This window comes from Rhinatrema bivittatum, unplaced genomic scaffold (genome assembly GCF_901001135.1).
Source record: "Rhinatrema bivittatum unplaced genomic scaffold, aRhiBiv1.1, whole genome shotgun sequence".
NCBI lineage: Eukaryota > Metazoa > Chordata > Amphibia > Gymnophiona > Rhinatrematidae > Rhinatrema > Rhinatrema bivittatum.
In genome coordinates, this window is record NW_021820840.1 from 35,216 (window position 1) to 54,661 (window position 19,446).

At 45.2% G+C, this 19,446-nt stretch overlaps 1 protein-coding gene across 1 annotated transcript in view; it reads right to left on the bottom strand.

Moving 5' to 3' along the window:
* The window catches only part of LOC115082207 (rho family-interacting cell polarization regulator 1-like), a gene marked incomplete at its 3' end in the record, with an annotated part of 140,839 nt that overhangs the window by 32,746 nt on the left and 88,647 nt on the right, over window positions 1-19,446 (bottom strand). Inside the window, exons 8-10 of the mRNA XM_029586458.1 lie at window positions 18,642-18,705; window positions 5,023-5,066; window positions 2,682-2,807 (exon numbers count right to left, since the gene is read on the bottom strand). Of these exons, the coding sequence (XP_029442318.1) occupies window positions 2,682-2,807; window positions 5,023-5,066; window positions 18,642-18,705 (234 nt within the window). The remainder of the gene's footprint in view (window positions 1-2,681; window positions 2,808-5,022; window positions 5,067-18,641; window positions 18,706-19,446) is intronic.

The following is a 19,446-nucleotide window of genomic DNA, read 5'->3' on the forward strand; positions in this document are numbered from 1 at the left end:
CCAGGCCCAGCTCTGCCCCACCCCAAGGCTTTTCACAAAAGCAGAGGTCTTCCCATGCAGGAAGGTTCCCCTGCCCCTCAGTCCATTCCTCACCCCTTCCCCAAATTTGAAAATAATGTTTTCTCAAGGTACCAGCAAGATAGGCAATACATTTATTTAAAATTATTTATATCCCGTCCCTTCAAAGTTTGAGGTGGGTAACAGCATTTAAAAAAAAAAATACTTGTTTTAAATATAAAATGCAAATAAAAATAAAATACACAAATGGCAGAAAGCCATTGAACCAACTGTCATTCACATATGTTTATAGTCCCGAGGGCAGCTGTCTCGGGGACTATTTAGTTATCTGCCTTACCAGCAGGGCAGGGACTTTACTAGTTGTTACCTTTCTTACCTCACAAGAAGTTCCCAATTTACTAACTGAGGCTTATGGCACTCAGAGGTTTCGCTGCGCAGGCTGGTTTGTTATAGAAAACACTCACAGTCTTTATATTTCTCAATAATACTATTTATTATAGAAAAGCAAAGTAAAAGGCAGAAGAAGAATTCAGGAAAGACACAGCGTTTCCTGGGAGTGACTTGTAGCATCTTAACAGTGACGCATCAAAGCCTGCCTAATCATTTAAGTTGCTATCAAGATTACCACCACCCAAGATGGACACCTACATTCAAGACAGTATGTCTGAATACAAGGGTAGGACTTACTGAGTTGGTGGCTTAACTGGTTGTGAGAAGCAAGGAAAACGCAGTAGAAAATAGATACATTTTTAAAGTGATTTTGAAATCTTTTTGATTAGTTAGGGACCTTGTGTGTAATGGCAGTGAGTTCCAAAACAAGGGACCTGCAAGGAAGAAAGCTTTTTCGTGGATAAAGGATCATCTAGCTAAACATAAGGACAGAATTTCAAGAAGTGACTGAGAGGCAAACTGAAGGGAACTGGTTGGAACATACACTTTTAAGGTGCTATTGACCCTCTGAGAGTGAACATGATGTAGCAAATTGTGAACGAATAGCGCCAGTTTATACTTTATCCGGGAATCTACTGGAAACCAATAAAGTGTTTGAAGGACTGGAGTAATGTGATCATGTTTTGCGTATATTTGTGAGAAGTCTCGCTGTGAAATTTTGTATTTACTGAAGTGGTTTGACAGTAGTGTATGGAAGACCTACATAAAGAGCGTTGCAATCAAATCGAGGTTAATATTAATGACTGGAGTACAGTCCAAAAGGTTTGTGCATCTAGCAGAGATTTTAGATGGTGAAGTAAACAGTTTGTGAAACGATGACATTTTTTACATGATCTTGCATTGATAGCATGGAGTCTAACTGAACTCGGATTTAGAGAGAGTGATAGGATAAAAACTGAATGTCAGCAGCATATATACAATAGTTTAGACCCAAAGTGGACAGAAGATGACAGAGAGGAACCAGACAGATTAAATAAGACAGCAGATAGAACAGAGCCCTGTGGGATGCCTGTAGTAATAGGAAACCAGGAAGAAGTGTCATTAGCTATTTTCACCCGTTGAGTTCCAACGGTGAGATAGGATGTAAACCATGTTTTCACAGTACCTGAGATACCAATATCAGAAAGACTGTTTGGAAGTATGGGGTGGTTCAAAGTGTCAAAAGCTGAACTGATATCTAGTAGAATCAGGAGAAGAGAGAGGTCCTTGAATCAAAACCATGATGCATCACATTCAGTGGTGGATAACAGGAAAGGTTTTGTATTATGATGATGTTTACAGAAACCAAATTGATATTGGTCAAGTACTGAATGTTCATCTAGAAATTGTGAGAGTTGTTTAAGGACAGAAAAGGAAGAGATTGAGGAGGAGAGGGAGAGAAGGTGGTGACAGAAAAGACAAACTCGAGAACTTCAAAAACAAATTCACTTTTCTTTACACAAGGCAAATGTATTTCCAAACAATAAACACGAGGTCATGTTAGTTTTTAGCTTTCCTATAACTTATGACTTGAATTGAGAGTATTTCATATTTTATTTCTGTATAAAGAAAGTGGTCAATTGCACCCATTCTCCTTTGACCCCTTCACCTGAAATGTTCTAGCACTCAAAACTTCCCTCTGCACTAATAAGCAAGCCCCATGTGCCAGGCTTAATTACAAACCTACTGGAAGCCAGCGGGAGTCCAGGGGAAGAGGAAGAGAGAACTAAGCATGCTCCGTTCAGCTTGCTTGTGCTACTTAGTGTGCGCCCTTGGGCTTCATGAACACACTTTTTTTTTTTTAAGAAATAAAGTCATTACTAGCTATATCGTTTTGCATTATTCATTAAAAGGCATTTTTACAAACCTGCTCAATTTTTTTCTTTTTTTTGCAAGCCCACACTAAAATTGGTTTTGCAGGTGTCTTATTGCATAGGCCTGCAAATGCCTGTTGACGATTCACTGTGGATATCCTGGAAAAAGGACTTGTTTGGAGTTCTTGAGGATGGGATTAAACAACTATTGTCATATGGAAAAGGTTATAAAGAGGACAGGGGAACTCACAGACCCACAAACCTTCCCCAAGCCAAGTGTGCATTAGGAGGTTGCCATTCCTGATGGGACACCACACCAGTCTTATCAGCTCATAAGGACCTTTCCTGCCTTTGGTCCTGTACCTTTTGCTCTCTCTCCTCCCTCTCTGCCCTTGCTCCCCCAGACAGGTTGCCCTGTACCTTTATGGAGAGGAACTCCGTGATGAGGGGCAGGAACACCATCTCCTCGCTGTCCCACACCTGCTTGCTGTTCACCTCTATGCGACCTTTCAGTTTCCAGCGCTGACGGCCGTACTTCATGAAGATCTTTGGGGAGAGGGAAGGGGTGGTAAAAAGGAGAAGAGAATGCATCGTTCACATCGCAAGCCTCAGTCCGGAACCTGGAGGCTAGAAGGAACCTCCCCTGCAAGAATGGAAGGCCTTTCCCTGGTTCAGATAGCGTTTTACCTGAAGAAAGAGCAGGGCTTTCATTATTGCCCAACCCGTCTGCGGGCAAAGGTGTGCGCATTGGTCAAGACCACAGCGTGAAGAGGCAGTCCAGGCAGGCAGAGGGCAAACCTGCAATTTTGTATAATCAACACCGTGTGTGGAGTTTCCAATGGAAGGATGTAGGCCCATTCTATAAGGGGGTGGGGGGAGGAGATGGTCAAGGCAAAAGCCCGTGCAATTTTTCGCTTTGATTAAAATCGCTGCGAACCCGATGAGCAAGTCCGCTCCAACATGGACAGCTACTCAATGACTACCCCCCACACAAGCTGCACATGGCAAAGCAGTGTGACAAGGTTTGCCAACCGGATGCTGCCGGATGTTCAGCTGGGGAAGGCGTGGCCACAATTCCCATTTGCTCACTCTATAAACACTCATCCTTTTTCCCTGGTGCGCCCATTCCGCCCCAGCATTAAAGTAGAACCTCACTTGCAGGCCGATACAGTAAACCACGCTGGAGAGCGGGCGATTCAGTAACTTTATTTAAATTAGGGCCCGCGGTAAAAAAAAAAGAGGCGCTAGGGACACTAGCGCGTCCCTAGCGCCTTTTTGATGGAAGCGGCGGCTGTCAGTGAGTTTGACAGCCGACGCTCAATTTTGCCGGCGTCTGTTCTCAAACCCGCTGACAGCCACGGGTTTGGAAACCGGACGCCGGCAAAATTGAGCGTCCGGTTTCACTGGGCAACAAATTTTCACAAAAGTCATGTTACTGAAATTAAATTAGTCAATTCTTATACATTTCCATGTGCTAAATACGAATGTGACTGTGAAAATGCAAAATTGGCTCTAGTATTTTTGTAATATGCAATAATATAATTACATCGTGAACTGTATGCCAATAGCTCACTGGGCAACAAATTTTCACAAAAGTCATGTTACTGAAATTAAATTAGTCAATTCTTATACATTTCCATGTGCTAAATACGAATGTGACTGTGAAAATGCAAAATTGGCTCTAGTATTTTTGTAATATGCAATAATATAATTACATCTTGAATTGTATGCCAATAGTAGACCTACGGTTAATACCGTTTGAAAAATGAAGTCATAGACTACGTCTTAGATTTCTTTGCTTGTCTCTTGTACACCTGTTCGGGAGCATCCCTGCGGAGTGTCCAGCAGTATCAGCCAGCATGAATATTTCAAATGCTCACCCTTTCTGACTGGGCTTCATATAGTACACTGCTGACGTCAGCTTACTCAGCAGCAGCATGGCAGTAGAACTGCATTGCATCAGAAAATGATGTAATAAACTCTGGATGATGTGTGCATGATGGTATTATGCAATATTACATCATTCTAGGCTTATTTACAGTCCTATTGGATAAATGTACATGACTAAACATAGAAAGTGAACTATATTAAATATCTTCAAAACAAGAGCCAATAAAAACTTTTCATGGTCATATTCATGTTCAGCACATCAAGATACTACAGAGTAGGACCTTTTTAGGTCAGTAACACTTTCATTGTTGCCCAGTTTAAATTTTTATTTTTTATTTTTAACTTTTTTTTTTTTTAAACTTTTGGGGCCTCCGACTTAATATCGGAGTGCTTTTCTGTGCACTTCCCCTGCACCGGCAGAAATTAATGCCTACTTTTGGGTAGGCGCTAATTTCTTAAAGTAAAATGTGAGGCTTGGCTGCACATTTTACTTACTGTATCACGCGGGAATGACTAATAGGGCCATCAACATGCATTTGCATGTTGCGGGCACTATTAGTCTCGGGGGGGGGAGGTTAGACGCGCATTTTCAACGTGCTATTACCCTTACTGAATAAGGGGTAAAGCTAGCGCGTCGAAAACGCGCGTCCAAATGCGGGTTAACAGTGCTGATACAGTACAGTGCGCTCCGGTGGAGCGCACTGTACTGTATCAGCCTGTTGGACAGGCAAGACGACGACGGAACATCTTTAGCAAGATAAGATCGTGGCAAACATTTTTTGGAGGAACTGGTCTCTGCCACCTTTCGCATGTCTCACGCCAGGTCCCATTGTCTGGCTCCACTACTGTCCTATGTCTAATGAACACTTACCTCATACTGGTCCCCAGCACAGAGCCTGGCAAACCCGGCAAGTCCTGAAACAGAAGCAGAGCCGCAGCATTATTACACAAAGTTCCTCTCCGTGGTAGAGGCAAAGGCTTAAGGTTTTGCTGGTTTGGTAAAAGATTATTTTGCTTTAACTGAATTAACACTTGTATGCATTAGAGAACGTGAGGCACATTCTATTGGTTACAGCTTAGAGCTGCGAGCCAGGAGAAATTCCCGGGACACCTGTTTGAATTCAGCATCACCGCTAATTCTGTGCGTGTCCTTGGCCAGGTCGCCATCTCTCTACCCATCTCTTAGCAGGTAAAAAACAGACATGAACCAGTTTTCTAGAGCTAATCCAGCCAACGTCAGAAGTTAGCCTGCTAAACACCTCTGCTTCTGAAACGTTTCCCTTGCTAACCGCTAAATCTGTGCAGCTGAATCCACAGACTGCGTACATTCAGCCAGTCAAAAGAGGGGGGCAGCTCTGGGCGGGTTTAACGATTTAGCTGGACAGTCCTGGTCACACAAAACAGGAGGCCTAAATCTGGCTGGGCAAGGTTTATGTAGCCTGATCTAGATAAAATGTCAGCCAAAAACCTAGCCAGTTAGGTTCAGCTGAAAACGCAACTAAAGAGAACCGATTCAAACTAGCTCTTTATCTTTGCCACTCAGCAGCTTATTAAAAGATTGACCCCGAAAAGGTTATAACAGCAGATAAGACTGCACGGTCCATCTACCCACTCTGTTGAAATGCTACCAATCCCACTTCATTTCTGGTTTTACCTTCACTACCGCACCACCACCACGTATCACATTCTTCTTTCTTCAATTCCAATATCCTTTTTGCCCCATGACGTCCCCACTTTGGGAATAAGAGCAATTGCCCACCCTGTATGCAGATAAAAGGGACCCAGTGGGGGGGAGGGGACCGCAGCCATGCATGCTTTTACCTGTGGGAAAAGTGAGATCAGGGGAGGCAACACCGCACGTAGTTTGGGATTTTCAAAGCTACATATATGGTTTTTCAGGGGGAAAAAATAAAGAATCCACAGGGGGAAAAAAAAAAAAAAGGGGGAGGTGCAAATCTCTGCGGGTGCACGTATACGTTCCCTTTGAAAGCTGGTACAAAGTCCACGAGGAAAAGCCCCTCAGACTTTGCAGCTACCCACAGTTTTGAAAGCCGCCCTGTGAATTCTCTAATGTTCTCCCCAAGTGCACCCCCTTTCTAGACTCTTATTATGAGCCTCCTTCTTCCAGAACCGCTTGCACCCTGGGCATTGTTTGCACAAGAATCTAAGAATTGCCACAGCGTGTCAGACCGAGGGTCCATCAAACCCAGTCTCCTGTCTCCAGTTGTGGCCGAGTCAAGTCACAAGTGCCTGGCAGGATCCCATGCTGCTGCTGCCCAGGGATAAGCAGTGGCTTTCCCCAAGTCTGCCTGGTTAGTAACAGTTTATGGGCTTCTCCTCCAGGAATGTGTCCGAACCTTTTCTAAACCAGTGTCTGAATGTCTCTCTCATGTCCCCCCTCTCTCATCTCTTCTGCAGGGTATACAAGGTGCAGGCTAAGTTTCAACTCTTAAGGCAGGGATAGCCATGTTATTAGCAGCACAGAGACCAAACCGCTGGTTTTTAAGGTCTGAAAGGGCTGTAATTAACCTCTGAACTACAAGGTCTGTAGCAGTGATGCACAATAAATGCATGCACTGCACCAGGAGGAGTGGCTACAAAACCTCCTGCAGTACTGTACAATAGTCTTAAATAATAAGACAAACCATGTCTCATGCAGGCTTGTTACACCCACGCTACTGCCGTGGCTTTCCTCTTGTGTTTCTTCCACTCTATTTCTATGACTTTTTTCCCCCATTTTGCTGTCTTTTTAAGCGTCGTCTAATTATTTTGGCCTTTACTTTCTGTCACCTCTCTCTGACGCAGATTTCCTGGCAGACGTGGTCTCCTGCAAGCACGTCCTCAGATACACACAGAGTCTCCCACGCAAAGCCTTTGATATGAGCACGCAGCCTCGCTGACGGAACATGTACAGACAGACGCACTTATAACATGCAACTACACATCCTCTCTCTCACTCAGTCACCAACAGCCCCCCCCCCCCCACAAACACCCACACCACCAACAAACACAGGGACATCGGTTATCAAATCCCAAAAGATTACAATTAATGTGTTCGGTTGTGTTGGACTTAATAATCTTGAAACACAACCAAAACAGCAGAACATTAACTTTCAATTAACTAAACTGTTACTTAGCCAAAAACCCAACAGCTAAGCTACCGCAGCACTCGCCGCAGAGGAGACTTCGATTCTTGGCATTATCTTTGTCATCATTTTATATCTGTTGTTTATAGCCGTCTCTTTGCCCCTTATCGAGCCGCGCCATGCAGAAATGTTTGGGGGAATGGGGTGGCTGCACCCCTACCGTTCATTATCTCCCCAGGCCTGCCAGATTCCTGGCCTGCGTTATTTATTCTCATTTTATATTGAACTAATACCAATTCCCACCCTCAGCTCAAGTGCCCCCTACCTCCTGGCACCTGAGCGCCCCCCACTCTTACTGTCTTCCTTTCTGGCTGGTAAGCGGAGACAAAGGTCCTATCCCTATCCCTCCCCCCCCCCCCAACTACTGAACGATTCTTGCCTAGCAAACTGGGATTGTGGGTTTGGGATAAAATCCTCTGTGGGATCCCTGCTTCTCTCCTGCCGCTGCCATTTGTTTGTCCACCCCCCTGACCTGGACCTTTGCTCTCCCCCCACCTGCTGCAACCAACTGGACCTGGTGGGCTACTTGCCCTACCTCCTCCCTGCACCTGCCCCTTTGGGATTCTGTTCCACACCACAGGGGACCCAACAGTTGTAAATTGGACCCCTATTTCAAATTAAACCAGGGCAGGAAGGCCAAGGGCAACGGCGGTGTTATATGCCCTTGGGCACCGAGAGGCAGCCATGCTGACAGTCTCTCTAATGTATAACCTCCTTTTTGCCTCACCTTCCCTTCATCCATACCACCGACTCATCCCTCCCCGTCTGTTCTGTTCCTCCATCTTCCACCAAGAGAAACATCAGACCGATAGTGTGGGGACACGGTGCCCGACCATGTGCTCCCAGTCCTTCCTTTCCTACAGCACTGCTGGCCAATTACTGTGGCCTGGCGTGGAAAGGATCCAGAAGAGGCAGGCAGTCCTGACGGCTTCCTAAGCAGAATGCATGCCTTCTCCTGCCCGCCGGGCCATGCACATTTTTCTTCCAGTCAGTAGCCTGCACTCTGCCTCCCTGTCAGCTACAATGGGAGGCCATGCAGGAGCTCTAGGACAGAAGCTGCAGCAAAAGGTTAGAAAACTCTACATATAGTTGGATGTTTAGCAAGAGATCTGCATAAACTTCCACATCGCTCTACAGTAGTAGGACAATGAAAATAGTTGAGAGAAAAAAAAAAGCTTGCATAAAGCAGAACAGTTGCAGATCAAATTTAATATAGCTATAAAACTGTCAGAAATGTGCTGCAAGCAAAAAACGACTCATAAATTGCTTATTTGCCAAAAAAAAAGTCCAGCACAGTAATCTAAATTCTTTGCACAGCAGGTACCACCAGTCTCAATCTGAAGGCCCTGAGTTCAATCCTCAGAGAGGGCAGCTGTCACATTCATGGTTGAAAACATGTTAATCAGTGGAGACGTAGCTTAGTGGTTAGAGCAGCGGGCTGTGAACCAGGGAAACCAGGGTTCAAATCCTACTGCTGGCTCCTTGTGACCTTGGGCATTTTACCCTCTGTTGCCTCAGGTACAAACTTAAGACAGTAAATTTGAAAGCAGTGCACACGTGCGCAAGTTTGTCAGCCTGCACCCAGGGACACGGCTATTTTATTTATTTATTTATTTTATTTATTTAACAGCTTTTAATATACCGGTGTTCGTGCGAGCACATCGCGCCGGTTTACAATAAAACTTGAGAAAGGATGAGAAATTACAAAAAACAGGGTGTGGGGGCTGGAGCAGGAGCGAAAAAAAGGGGGGGGGGAGAGAGAGGGGGAAAGGAAAGGAGGAGAGGATAGCAGCTGAGAAAAAGGTAAAGGAACGTATCATTACTCACACGGTGACTAATGTGGGATCGAACAAAGAAAAATTATAACATGTATGGCGTAGAGGTTATATAAGTAACTTATTTACAGCATTTATGACAAGTTAAGGGGTAACTTGCTTAGTATTTGAAAATAGGTTGTACATTTTGATATGAATTCACAATCTTACAGTTTACACAGTCTTACAGTTTATGGAGGAGGAAAGGTGTCTGGGGTGCGGAAACGGGTGAGGGAAAGGTATGGAAGGGTGTGGGGGGGATGCTGAGGGGGGAGTGGGAGGTTATATAACATATGCACGCATGCACGCATGTTTAAAATAGCCTTACTGTACGCACGTGTGCGAACAAATGCCATTTCTATTGTGCAAGTGGCGGGATTTTAAAAGGCATGTGGACTGAAGCCATTCCCGTTTTACCAGTTCATTCCCAGTTTGCCCAGACTTCCAAATCCCCCTAGATTAACAGCCTTCCTTCTCCCTTGCTAGGCCCAACCCTTAAAACCCCACTGATCTGTCTAGATTTTTTTCTTTTATTCCTTACACATCATCCATAGCAGAAGTAAAGGTACGTGGCAGGGGACTTCAGCACGCGTAAGTAATTCCAGGATTTTAATTTACAATTAGTGTGTAATACCCACGCTCCGCCCCTTTTTTGTTGGAAACTTCATTTGTGCGCCCAACGGCATGTACGCACGTATCCAAGTGGCTTTTAAAATCCACTCCGCACACACCGGCCCAACATATTTGCACATCCCCTAATTTTGGTATGCATCGGGCTTTTAAAATTCACCTTTTAGATTTAGGATAGGGAAATACCTACAGTAATGAATGAATGTCATCTGCTCTGAAGTGCCAAGTGGACTATATATGCACATTTATTTATATTAGATGAGATATATATAGATATAGAGACAGAGAGCTCAATATAAAAATACTAATACCATTATATGGAAAGAAATTTCTAATCCCATAGCTCCCACACATCTTCTCTCTGCATGTTTCTCACTGACGGGGTCTGAGGTTCTAACCATCCTCTACCAGCAGTTTTCTCAGGCAATAAAGGCGCCGGTTTATCTGATGTAAATAATCTCATGATAACGTACAGTACATTCAAGACAAGATGAGAAGCACTTTTTAGGTAAAGGAGTCATGACATGAAGACAGACAGGTTCACAGTAAATGAGAAAATCATTCTTCATTGAAAACTGTTTGGAATAATCTACCAGAAAAAAAAAAAAAGGTGATGGAAACCAAAAAACTGACGATTTAAACCTGCTTTGGACAGGTAAAGGCAGCAGTGGTAAGAAAAGGGTGGACAGGCTGGGTAAAATAAAGGGTGGGGGAGGGGGGCCGGACTGTTTGGGTTTAAAGGGTGAAAATTTATATGCACATCTACCCAGAATGACAAAAGGACTGAGGAGAGGACGACAACACATGGCCTTCGATAAGCCGCCAACACCTTGCAGGTGGGCCAGTCTGGACTTCCGTGTGGAGCACCGGAGTCCGATTCCTGGGATCAGGTCCTTCCTACATCCTGAGTTGGCAGATGCTGCCGCAGAGACCACGTTTACAGCCTCCCCTGGAGGAGGAGGAGGGAGTCTCATCACGGTGCAAAGATGACATCTCGGGCTCTCTGTTAGCGGAGCTCCGACAGAAACCGCTGTTCGTGTTCCCTGACAGAGGGCTGTCCGTGCCTGGCTGGGCCGAGCGAGGGGGAGAAATCCCCCAAGAGTCTGTGAATGAAGGCTCATCAACCATAGCCCAAGCGCTGCTGCTTCCATAGACCAAGCAAACAAAGAACTTGTGCTATGAACGACAGCAGGGTCATAGCAGTGTACAACAGGAACCACCAGGCATTAGTCTGTGGATCTTAGGAAGCTGTAATGTATTTCATGGCCGTGTACTGACTGCTCAGACCCCTTGGTGAGGAGGGTAGGGGATTAATGACCAGGTCCTTCTGGCAGTTTTGGTTTTGGTTTTTTTTTTAATAGTTTTCTATATTATGCTTTTTTAATGTATTCAACATTGTATTTCATTTTGTATTGATAATGTATTTTCTATTTACTGTAAATTGCACTGGATAGTCCCCTTGATGGACCAGAAAGACAATACACAGACCCCAAATTAGATCAGAGCAGAGCTGCTCTTTATCTGCTGACATCTGCTATGTTAAAATGCTTATGGAGGTATCAAAGCTCCCAGTGTGAACACTTGCGATTCCACATATCCCCTCAATCATTTCTTCACAGTTTTAGTAACATGGCTATTTTATTTCTTTTGATCAGCCATAATAAAAAAAAAAAAAAAAAAAACCAAAAAACCGGTACGTGTACAGATATACCCATTCTGTGCAGCATGAAAGAGCACAGGGGAGCACCATAATTTATCAGGACCAATCAGGAATCTGTGTACCGAGTAACATGGCTTCTCCCAAAGGAGCCAAATGAACACATGGAAGCTACTTAGTACAAAAAAATAACTACTTCATAAAAGGTACACTTCATACTGTGCAGCACACAGCGGACTGAGTAATCTATAAGCAAAACACTTTTCAGATGTAAAATTAACCTCTCTGCCTCGGTCTTGCAGAGGTAACCTGCAGTGGCCTGGGGCATCCTGTTTGGTTCAGAGCAGGATGCCAATCACTTTTCGGAAATTCACAATTCTTTGGATTCTCTTCCAGAAGCAGCAGATGGTTCCGTTATCTCTGCAAAGGCGGCCAAGCTCATCTTAGAATCTCAATTAGAAAATGTCACAAATCAATGATAAAAAGTTGGAAGAGAAGGAAATCTCACACCACAGACACAGAGTCTCTGGCAATGTAAAGTGAGATAAAACCTTTATTGCAAATCCAATGTGTAAACAAGGCACAGCAAGAAACTGCTCCTATGACGGGAAGGAGGTCCAACCCAGGGCGCCAAACAGGGCATGGTCATAGGAATATAGGCTAGCACGCTGTGTCATGTGACATAGCACAAGACACTGATCTGAAACCATGCTGGTCTAAAGTTATAATGCAGATCTCAAAATTATACAATTTTTGATCCTCGTTGGACCTGGTACTATACAGTTGTGATCAATCAGGCAGGCAGTTTCACGAGAAAACATTTGTGGTAGGCGGTCCTCAGCTCTGGAACTCCTTACCAGAGCAGCTGCAGAACAAGCCAGGTTTTACCACCTTCAAGAAGCAGATGACAAATCTTTTAGACTTTAATCCAAACTAGCTTAGTGACTATATGAGCCTGCCAGCATTTTTTTTTTTCATCATCATCTGACGACTACAGTTTAATTAAGTCATGGCTATGTATGGGTTTAGCAGTCTTGAGTTTATTTTATTTTGCGTTGTTACCCAGTAGGTTTATCATCTCCCTATCCTGGTGTACTTTTTTATTCTCCATGGTACTCTATTATTCAGCAGGTTTCCTGAGCCCCCTCATTTTGAATACTGTAAATTTTATTTATTTATTTAAAAACTTTTATATACCGGTATTAGTATGCATACATCATACCGGTTTACAATATAACTTAAAAGGCAGAAATTACAATGAACAGGGAGGGCGAACAAGGAGGAGTATACAAAGAGCAGGAGGTGGAGGAATTAAAGCAATAAATAAAACTGCAACGGACTATTTACAGGAATATACAAGGCGTAGGCAAGATACTTGCGGAAGTCAGTGTACTTAATCAGGGTAGGCTTGTCGGAAGAACCATGTTTTAAGTTTTTTTCTGAACTTGGCGTAACATGGCTCTAGCCTGAGAGTGGTAGGGAGGGCGTTCCATTGTTTAGGGCCTGCAATGGATAGTGCACGGTCCCTAGTAGAGGAGAGGTGGGCTTTTTTCAAAGGGGGAATGGAGAGGGTGCCTTTGTTGACAGTGCGAGTGGGTCGTTCAGTGCGTATAGGACGAAAGGGTTCATCCAACCAATTGGAATTGTGCGAGTGGATGGACTTGTGCACTATGGTTAGAATTTTGAAGAGAATTCGGGATGCGATGGGGAGCCAGTGGAGTTCTTTGAGTATAGGGGTAATGTGATCAGCTTTCCTTGAGTTGGTGATGACCCTGGCGATGGCATTCTGGAGCATTTGTAAGGGCTTGGTGGTGGAGGAGGGTAGGCCGAGGAAGAGGGCATTACAGTAGTCCAGCTTTGAGGAAAGGGTGGCTTGGACGACGGTGCGGAAGTCATGATAGTGGAGGAGGGGTCTGAGTTTCTTCAGGATGTGAAGCTTGAAGAAACCTTCTTTGAGGATGGAGTTGATGATCTATGATAACCCCAAGGTCTCTTACTGTGGGTTGGGGTGTTATGACGTTGAAAGCTGGATCGTTGGAGATCGGTGGTTTGGGAGGGAGGTGAGGAGAGATAAGGAGCAGCTCTGTTTTGGAGGAGTTTAGAGCGAGGTGGATGTTGGTGAGGAAGTCATTTATGTTGGCAAGACATGTGTTCCAGAAGGCAAGGGCATCTGAGAGAGAGTTGTGAATGGGAATGACGATTTGAACGTCATCTGCATAGAGGTAGAATTTGAGGCCGAGGTCTGTGAGGAGCTGACATAGAGGTGTGAGATAAATGTTGAAAAGGGTGGATTAGCGGGAGGAGCCTTGTGGGACACCTTGAGACAAGGGGTAGAGTGTGGAGTTGGTGTTTCCTATCTTGACGGAGAACTTTCTATTAGATAAGTAGGATTTAAACCATAGTAGGGCTAGGCCTGAGATGCCTATTTCGGATAGCCGGTTGATGAGGAGGTTGTGGTTGATGGTATCAAAGGCAGCTGAGATGTCGAGTAGGGCGAGGAGGAGGGCGAGATGTCGCGAGGGCGAGGAGTAGGGCGAGGAGAGCAGGAGGTAACAGTTGCCTCGGTCCATGCCTATGAGTAAGTGGTCCGTGAGGGAGAGCAGGAGGGTTTCTGTATTGAGGTATTTACGGAAGCCGTATTGGGCTGGATGCAGAATGTTGTTGCTTTCTAGATATTCTGTAAGTTGGATGTTTACAATCTTTTCCATAATTTTGGATAGGAAGGGCAGGTTAGAGATAGGGCGGAAGTTAGCGGGGTCTTTAGGGTCTAGTGTTGGTTTTTTTTAGGAGGGGCTTGACAATAGCTTGTTTGAGAGCATCTGGGACAGAGCCTGAAGAGAGGGAGGAGTTTATGATGTCTGCGATGGGTTTGGATATAGTATTCGGGATGGAGAGGAGGGATTTTGCGGGAATGGTGTCTGAAGGGTGGGAAGCTGGTTTGAGTTTTCTGAGAATAGATTCCACTTCTTTAGCGGAAGTCAGGTCAAGGGTTTGGAGGGTGGGGTGAAGTGGGGGAAGGTTGGAGGGAGGGGGGAAGGGGAAGGTTGGAGGGAGGGGGAAGGGTGTTGAAATCTGCGGAGGATGTTGGTGATTTTTGTGAGGAAATACTGGGCGATTTCTTCGCTCTTAGTGGAGGCATCATTCTCAGGGATAGTGGGCTGAGAGGATTTGGTGAGGTTGGCAACATAATTGAAAAGGGCTTTCGGGTTGTACATGTATTGGTGGATCTTAGCTGAAAAGTAGTCTCTTTTTGTTTTGAGGGTGGTTATTCTATATTGGTGAAGGGTAGTTTTGAAACTTGAGGCGAGTTGAGGTGAGGGGGCTTTACGCCAGTTTCTCTCTCGCTGCCTGAGGGTATTTTTTAGGGATCTTAGTTCAGTCGTGTACCAGGGTTGATGATTTTTTGTGGGTTGGGTAATGTTACGTCTGGAGATGGGGCATAGAGGTGTATGGTACTATTGTCACTCTCAGCAGGTCTGTCTCTGTTTTATGTTGATTATAAATATTATGATTTAAGCCACCTAGAAAATAGATATCAACCTAATAAATGAAGGTTGACCGACGTGCCGCAAATGCGCAGTAGAGAGCAGCTCTACTGCGCATGTGCGGGCGAGCACGTCGGTCTTAGGCAGCGTCAGGAAAAAAAAAACATGGCGGTGGCGGCGGCGGGTGGCAGCGGCGGCGGCCAGTAGCGAGGGAGGGAGGAGAGAGAGAGAGGGAGGGACGGACTGAGTGAGAGGGAGGGAGGGACGGAGAGAGGGAGGGACTGAGTGAGAGGGAGGGAGGGACTGAGTGAGAGTGAGGGAGGAGTGGGTGAGTGTGTGGGAGGGAGGTAGGGGTGGGGAAGAGTGAGGGGAGAGGGAGAATGAGGGAGAGGTGAGAGACAGGGATGTGAGTAAGTGGAAGGGTAAGAAGTTGTGGAGCAGAGAAAAAGGGAGTGGAGGAGGGCTGAGGGAGAGGGGATGGGATTGAGAGAGGGTGGGGAGTGACTGAGGGAAGGGGAGAGAGGTGGGAGTGACTGAGGGAAGGGGAGGGAGGTGAGAGTGAGGGGAAGAAGGCAGTGGGAGACAGAGGGTGAGTAAGACTGAGTGGAGGAAAGGGGAGGAGTGAACGAGGGGAAGGGGGAGAGAGGGAGAAAAAGTGTAGAAGGGTGCGGTGTTAGAAAATGGACTGAAAACAAAATGTAATGTAGCCCGTTTTAACGGGCTTAACGGCTTGTCTATCTATATATAAAAAAAATTTTCTAGGCTGTGCTATAGCCTAAGAATAGAAATATATATATAATTGTATATGTACAAATTCTGCTGGTCCTCCCTCCCTTCCCGGGATGAGATAGTTTAAGGATCTGGCACAGGGACACAGACAATGTCACCTCTAAAACCGGATGATACAGAACATGAACAAAGGCTCAGTCTGAGCGGTTGCATTAATGTGGGCATTTTGGAGGTATTTTTTTTTCCTATAGTTGATATAAATCTTTATTCTAATGGCCATGCAATGCCTTCTAGTAATGTACAGTACAGAAAACCCTTTAGGTAGGTAACAAGTGGCTCGCACCGCAAAGTGGTGGCAGCAGCAGCAGCAACTTTGAAAAAATAAAAAAGTTCAGCACGGGGGCCTCCAGCCGCCCACTGCACGCTCAAGGCCCTGTGCCAGCCCCGCCCCTTGCACTGGTTTCCATAGTAACAGGAAGCCCAGGTGGGAAGAGGGGGCAGGGCACCACAGGGCCTTGTGCCTGGGATGAGCAGCTGGAGGCCACACCTTGCTTTTTTGAATTGTTGCTGCTGCTGCCTGAACAGGACGCCGCTACCTTGGGTAACAAGCGACTGGGAGGTGAGGGGAAGACCAGAGAGATGGGAGGATGTGGACAGGGGCAATCGGGGGTCCCTTGCTCCCCTCCCCTCTTCACTACTTCTCATGACATAGGAATGGACCCCCCCCCCCCTCCACTCCCAACTTGCATCTCGGGAAGGGTAGGGGGTTGGAAAAAAAAAAAAAAAAAAGAGGCACCCACTACCCATGCTACCTAAGGGGGCCCAAAATGTAAATCCAGCCCTGGCGGCGAACCAGAGATCCATAAACCAATGGATCATAAACAGAGTTGGATTGGGGGGGGGGGCATGGAAAGGGGAAAGCATGAAGGCAGAGGTGATTTTAGTGTGCCACATTATCCTGTATTAATTTACTCAGGGAAAGAGGAAGGGAAGGTGCGATGATTACGCTGAAAGTTCTCAAAACCATAACCCAAGGTCCAAGTACCTCTGCTGCTGAGTCTGTCAGAAATCTGGGTTACCGATTTGACTCTGCTCTGCCCTGCAAGACCCATATCAAAGCGGTCTTGAAAACTGGCTTTTTTTTTTTTTTATAAGCTTAACGTACTGCAACATCCAAGTTATTTTTTTTTTTTTAATTAAGCAATGATTTTAGGATTATAGTTCAGGTTTTTATTTTGACTATAATCAATCATGGGAATGCTCTTTTCATTGGGCTCCCAACATGTCTTATATGTTCTTTATAATTATTACAAAATACAGCAGCACGCTTAACGCGTGGTAAACAGAGAGGACGCCACGCCGGTTACCGATGGCACAAAGAATAAGATTTAAGGTTTTAGGGTTTAGGCTTCAAGATTGTCAGAGGTGATGGCCTGTCCTACCTGTCTAATTTAATCTCAGTTTATGTACCTGCTCAGCCGTTGTGCTGTTAAACAGCTCAGTCGTGAGGAATATCGAACTTGGGGCTTTTCTGTAGTAGGGTCAGCATTATGGCCTGCTCTGCCTGGCTATTTATGGCTTATCCCCAATATTAAAATGTTTTGTAAACAATTGATCATATAGTATATAGTGTATTAGATCTATTAATTTATTTGTTTAAAAGTATTTATTGCCCACACCCTCCAATGTTCGGGGCAGGTTACAAAAAAAACAAAAAAGAAACCATACATAATTAAATAGATGGACATAAAATAAGTTACTATAAAAGATTAAAAGAAACAATTCCAATAAATGAATTAGAAATAACTTAAAAAAGCAAATTGTATACCAGTGAATGAGGAACTTATTCAGATAGTGTCTCACATAGATCCGGAAAAGGTAGCTTTAAAAAAAGCTTTAAAACATCTTTTTATGTCCTTATTATTGGTTTTAATATTACTGTTTATAAATTTTATGTAATGTTTATTTAATGATGGTTTATGTGGTTCTGTATACCACTCACTACAATTTGTTTTAAAGGGGTCTAAAAGAATTTTAAAATAAATAAAATGTGGTTTCCCCCCCTCACAGCATGGCACTTTCGTAACTCATTTCCCCCTTCGTACAACACAAGCCAGATTTGATCTTTTTGGCCCAGTAGTTCCTTCTTTTTCCTTTTCTTTGCAGCTCAGTCAGAACCAGGGATGAGATCCTGACACCATGAGTCTTCATTCACACCTACCCAGGGATTTCCCCTCTCTTTAAATAGATCCAACCCTTCCACTGGTTCCTAGAAGCAGCAACGGACCTGAGGGCGGGAGCCGTGCATCTGAGCTCCTTCTGGAACCCTCCCCTCAGAGATTCTCAATCCAGTTACCAAGATTTGCCCTCAACAATGACCACAATCCCCCCCCCACCCTTCCCCAGGGGCTGTAAACGCTTCCAACCAGAGCCAGATTTCAGTTCAACCAGTGTGGGGGGTCATTCTAGAGCATAATACATTTTAATGACCAAAACAGAACATTTATAAACCATAAGGCTGTGTGTGCACTATAAGAAGAAGAATAGGACTTCGCTGTATTAAAAAATAAATTTCACCATGGTGGTGTTAAGTCAGACACAGCCTAAGCAATAACTAGTGTGGCAGCAAGCATCCGACCCCTGGGGGGTCAGCAAAACGGGCGTCCCAGCCCCGCCACAGGACCATCACCCATCGTCACAGGGAGGACTCGGCTTCTGAGCATCTGTCAGGGTTGGCTCAGTGAGGTTCACCATGGTAGCGCTTTCTAGCTATAAGCAAAGCAAATACTCCTCCGCTTTGAATCACAGAAAGCCCTGGCTCTCCCATGTCCTTTACTTTTACAGCCACAGTTCCAGCAGAGAGCACCGTACGAGGGAGCACAGTGGGCTGTGTATGTGTGCACGTGAATGGCTGCACACGTGCACATAAAAGTGCATGCAAGCAGTGAGAGAGTGTGAGAAAGTGTATGCCCCCCCCCCCCCCGCTGCAGACTCCTGGACAAAGCCGCAGCCGCTCCGTCGGTTCCTACCTTTCATTCGAACATGGAACTCTCCCAGTTGGCTCTCCAGCTCACTCTCCAAAGTGCACATATTCTGAGGAGGAGAAGAAATCAAACACATTTCACATCAGCATCACCTCCACGGATGACGACTTGTTCCACCACTCCATGTGGGTTTTTGAGTCATGTGGGTGGCTCAAAAACCCACATCACACTAACACTAGATTCTATTTTTTTTTTTTGGGAGGGGGCAATTTTTGTCCTGCTTCTTTGCATTTCCATTTTAATCAGAACCAGTTTCTACTGAGCTAAGATGCCATGAGACTTCATTTCACAGTTAGCAAGCGCTTCTCCTCCCTCTAGTTTTATATTCCTTTCCCAGCTCAGCCATTGCAGTGAATGTCTTCAGCCAGGGGCACAAACCTCCCTCGCTCCCACTGCCCCAGAGACGGGAAGATCTGACCCAAGATTTGAACCCTGGGCTCCCACATGGCAGTGCACAGCCTTACTGCAGAGCTGGCAAAACACAACTGGGCTATACAGGTCAAAGATCATACAGCTCCAATTCCAGTGGGGGCAAACAACCAGTCCTAACTTCCCCCCACTGTATGCAGGGAGATGAAGCTCCGAGTCACTTAAGATAAGCAGGACAACCGCTCCATGCATGTGATGGGGCACAACCAGGTCTGGCTCTGCTTGTCCTGCTGAACGTAGAGCTAGATGACAGTCCTAGAGGTAGATCAATCACAGGTTATTTAATGTAAAGGCCGAAGATGTTATCCCAGGTTCAAAAGCACCTCTAGGTCAGGACTACTAGAATCTGGAAGGATCTGGA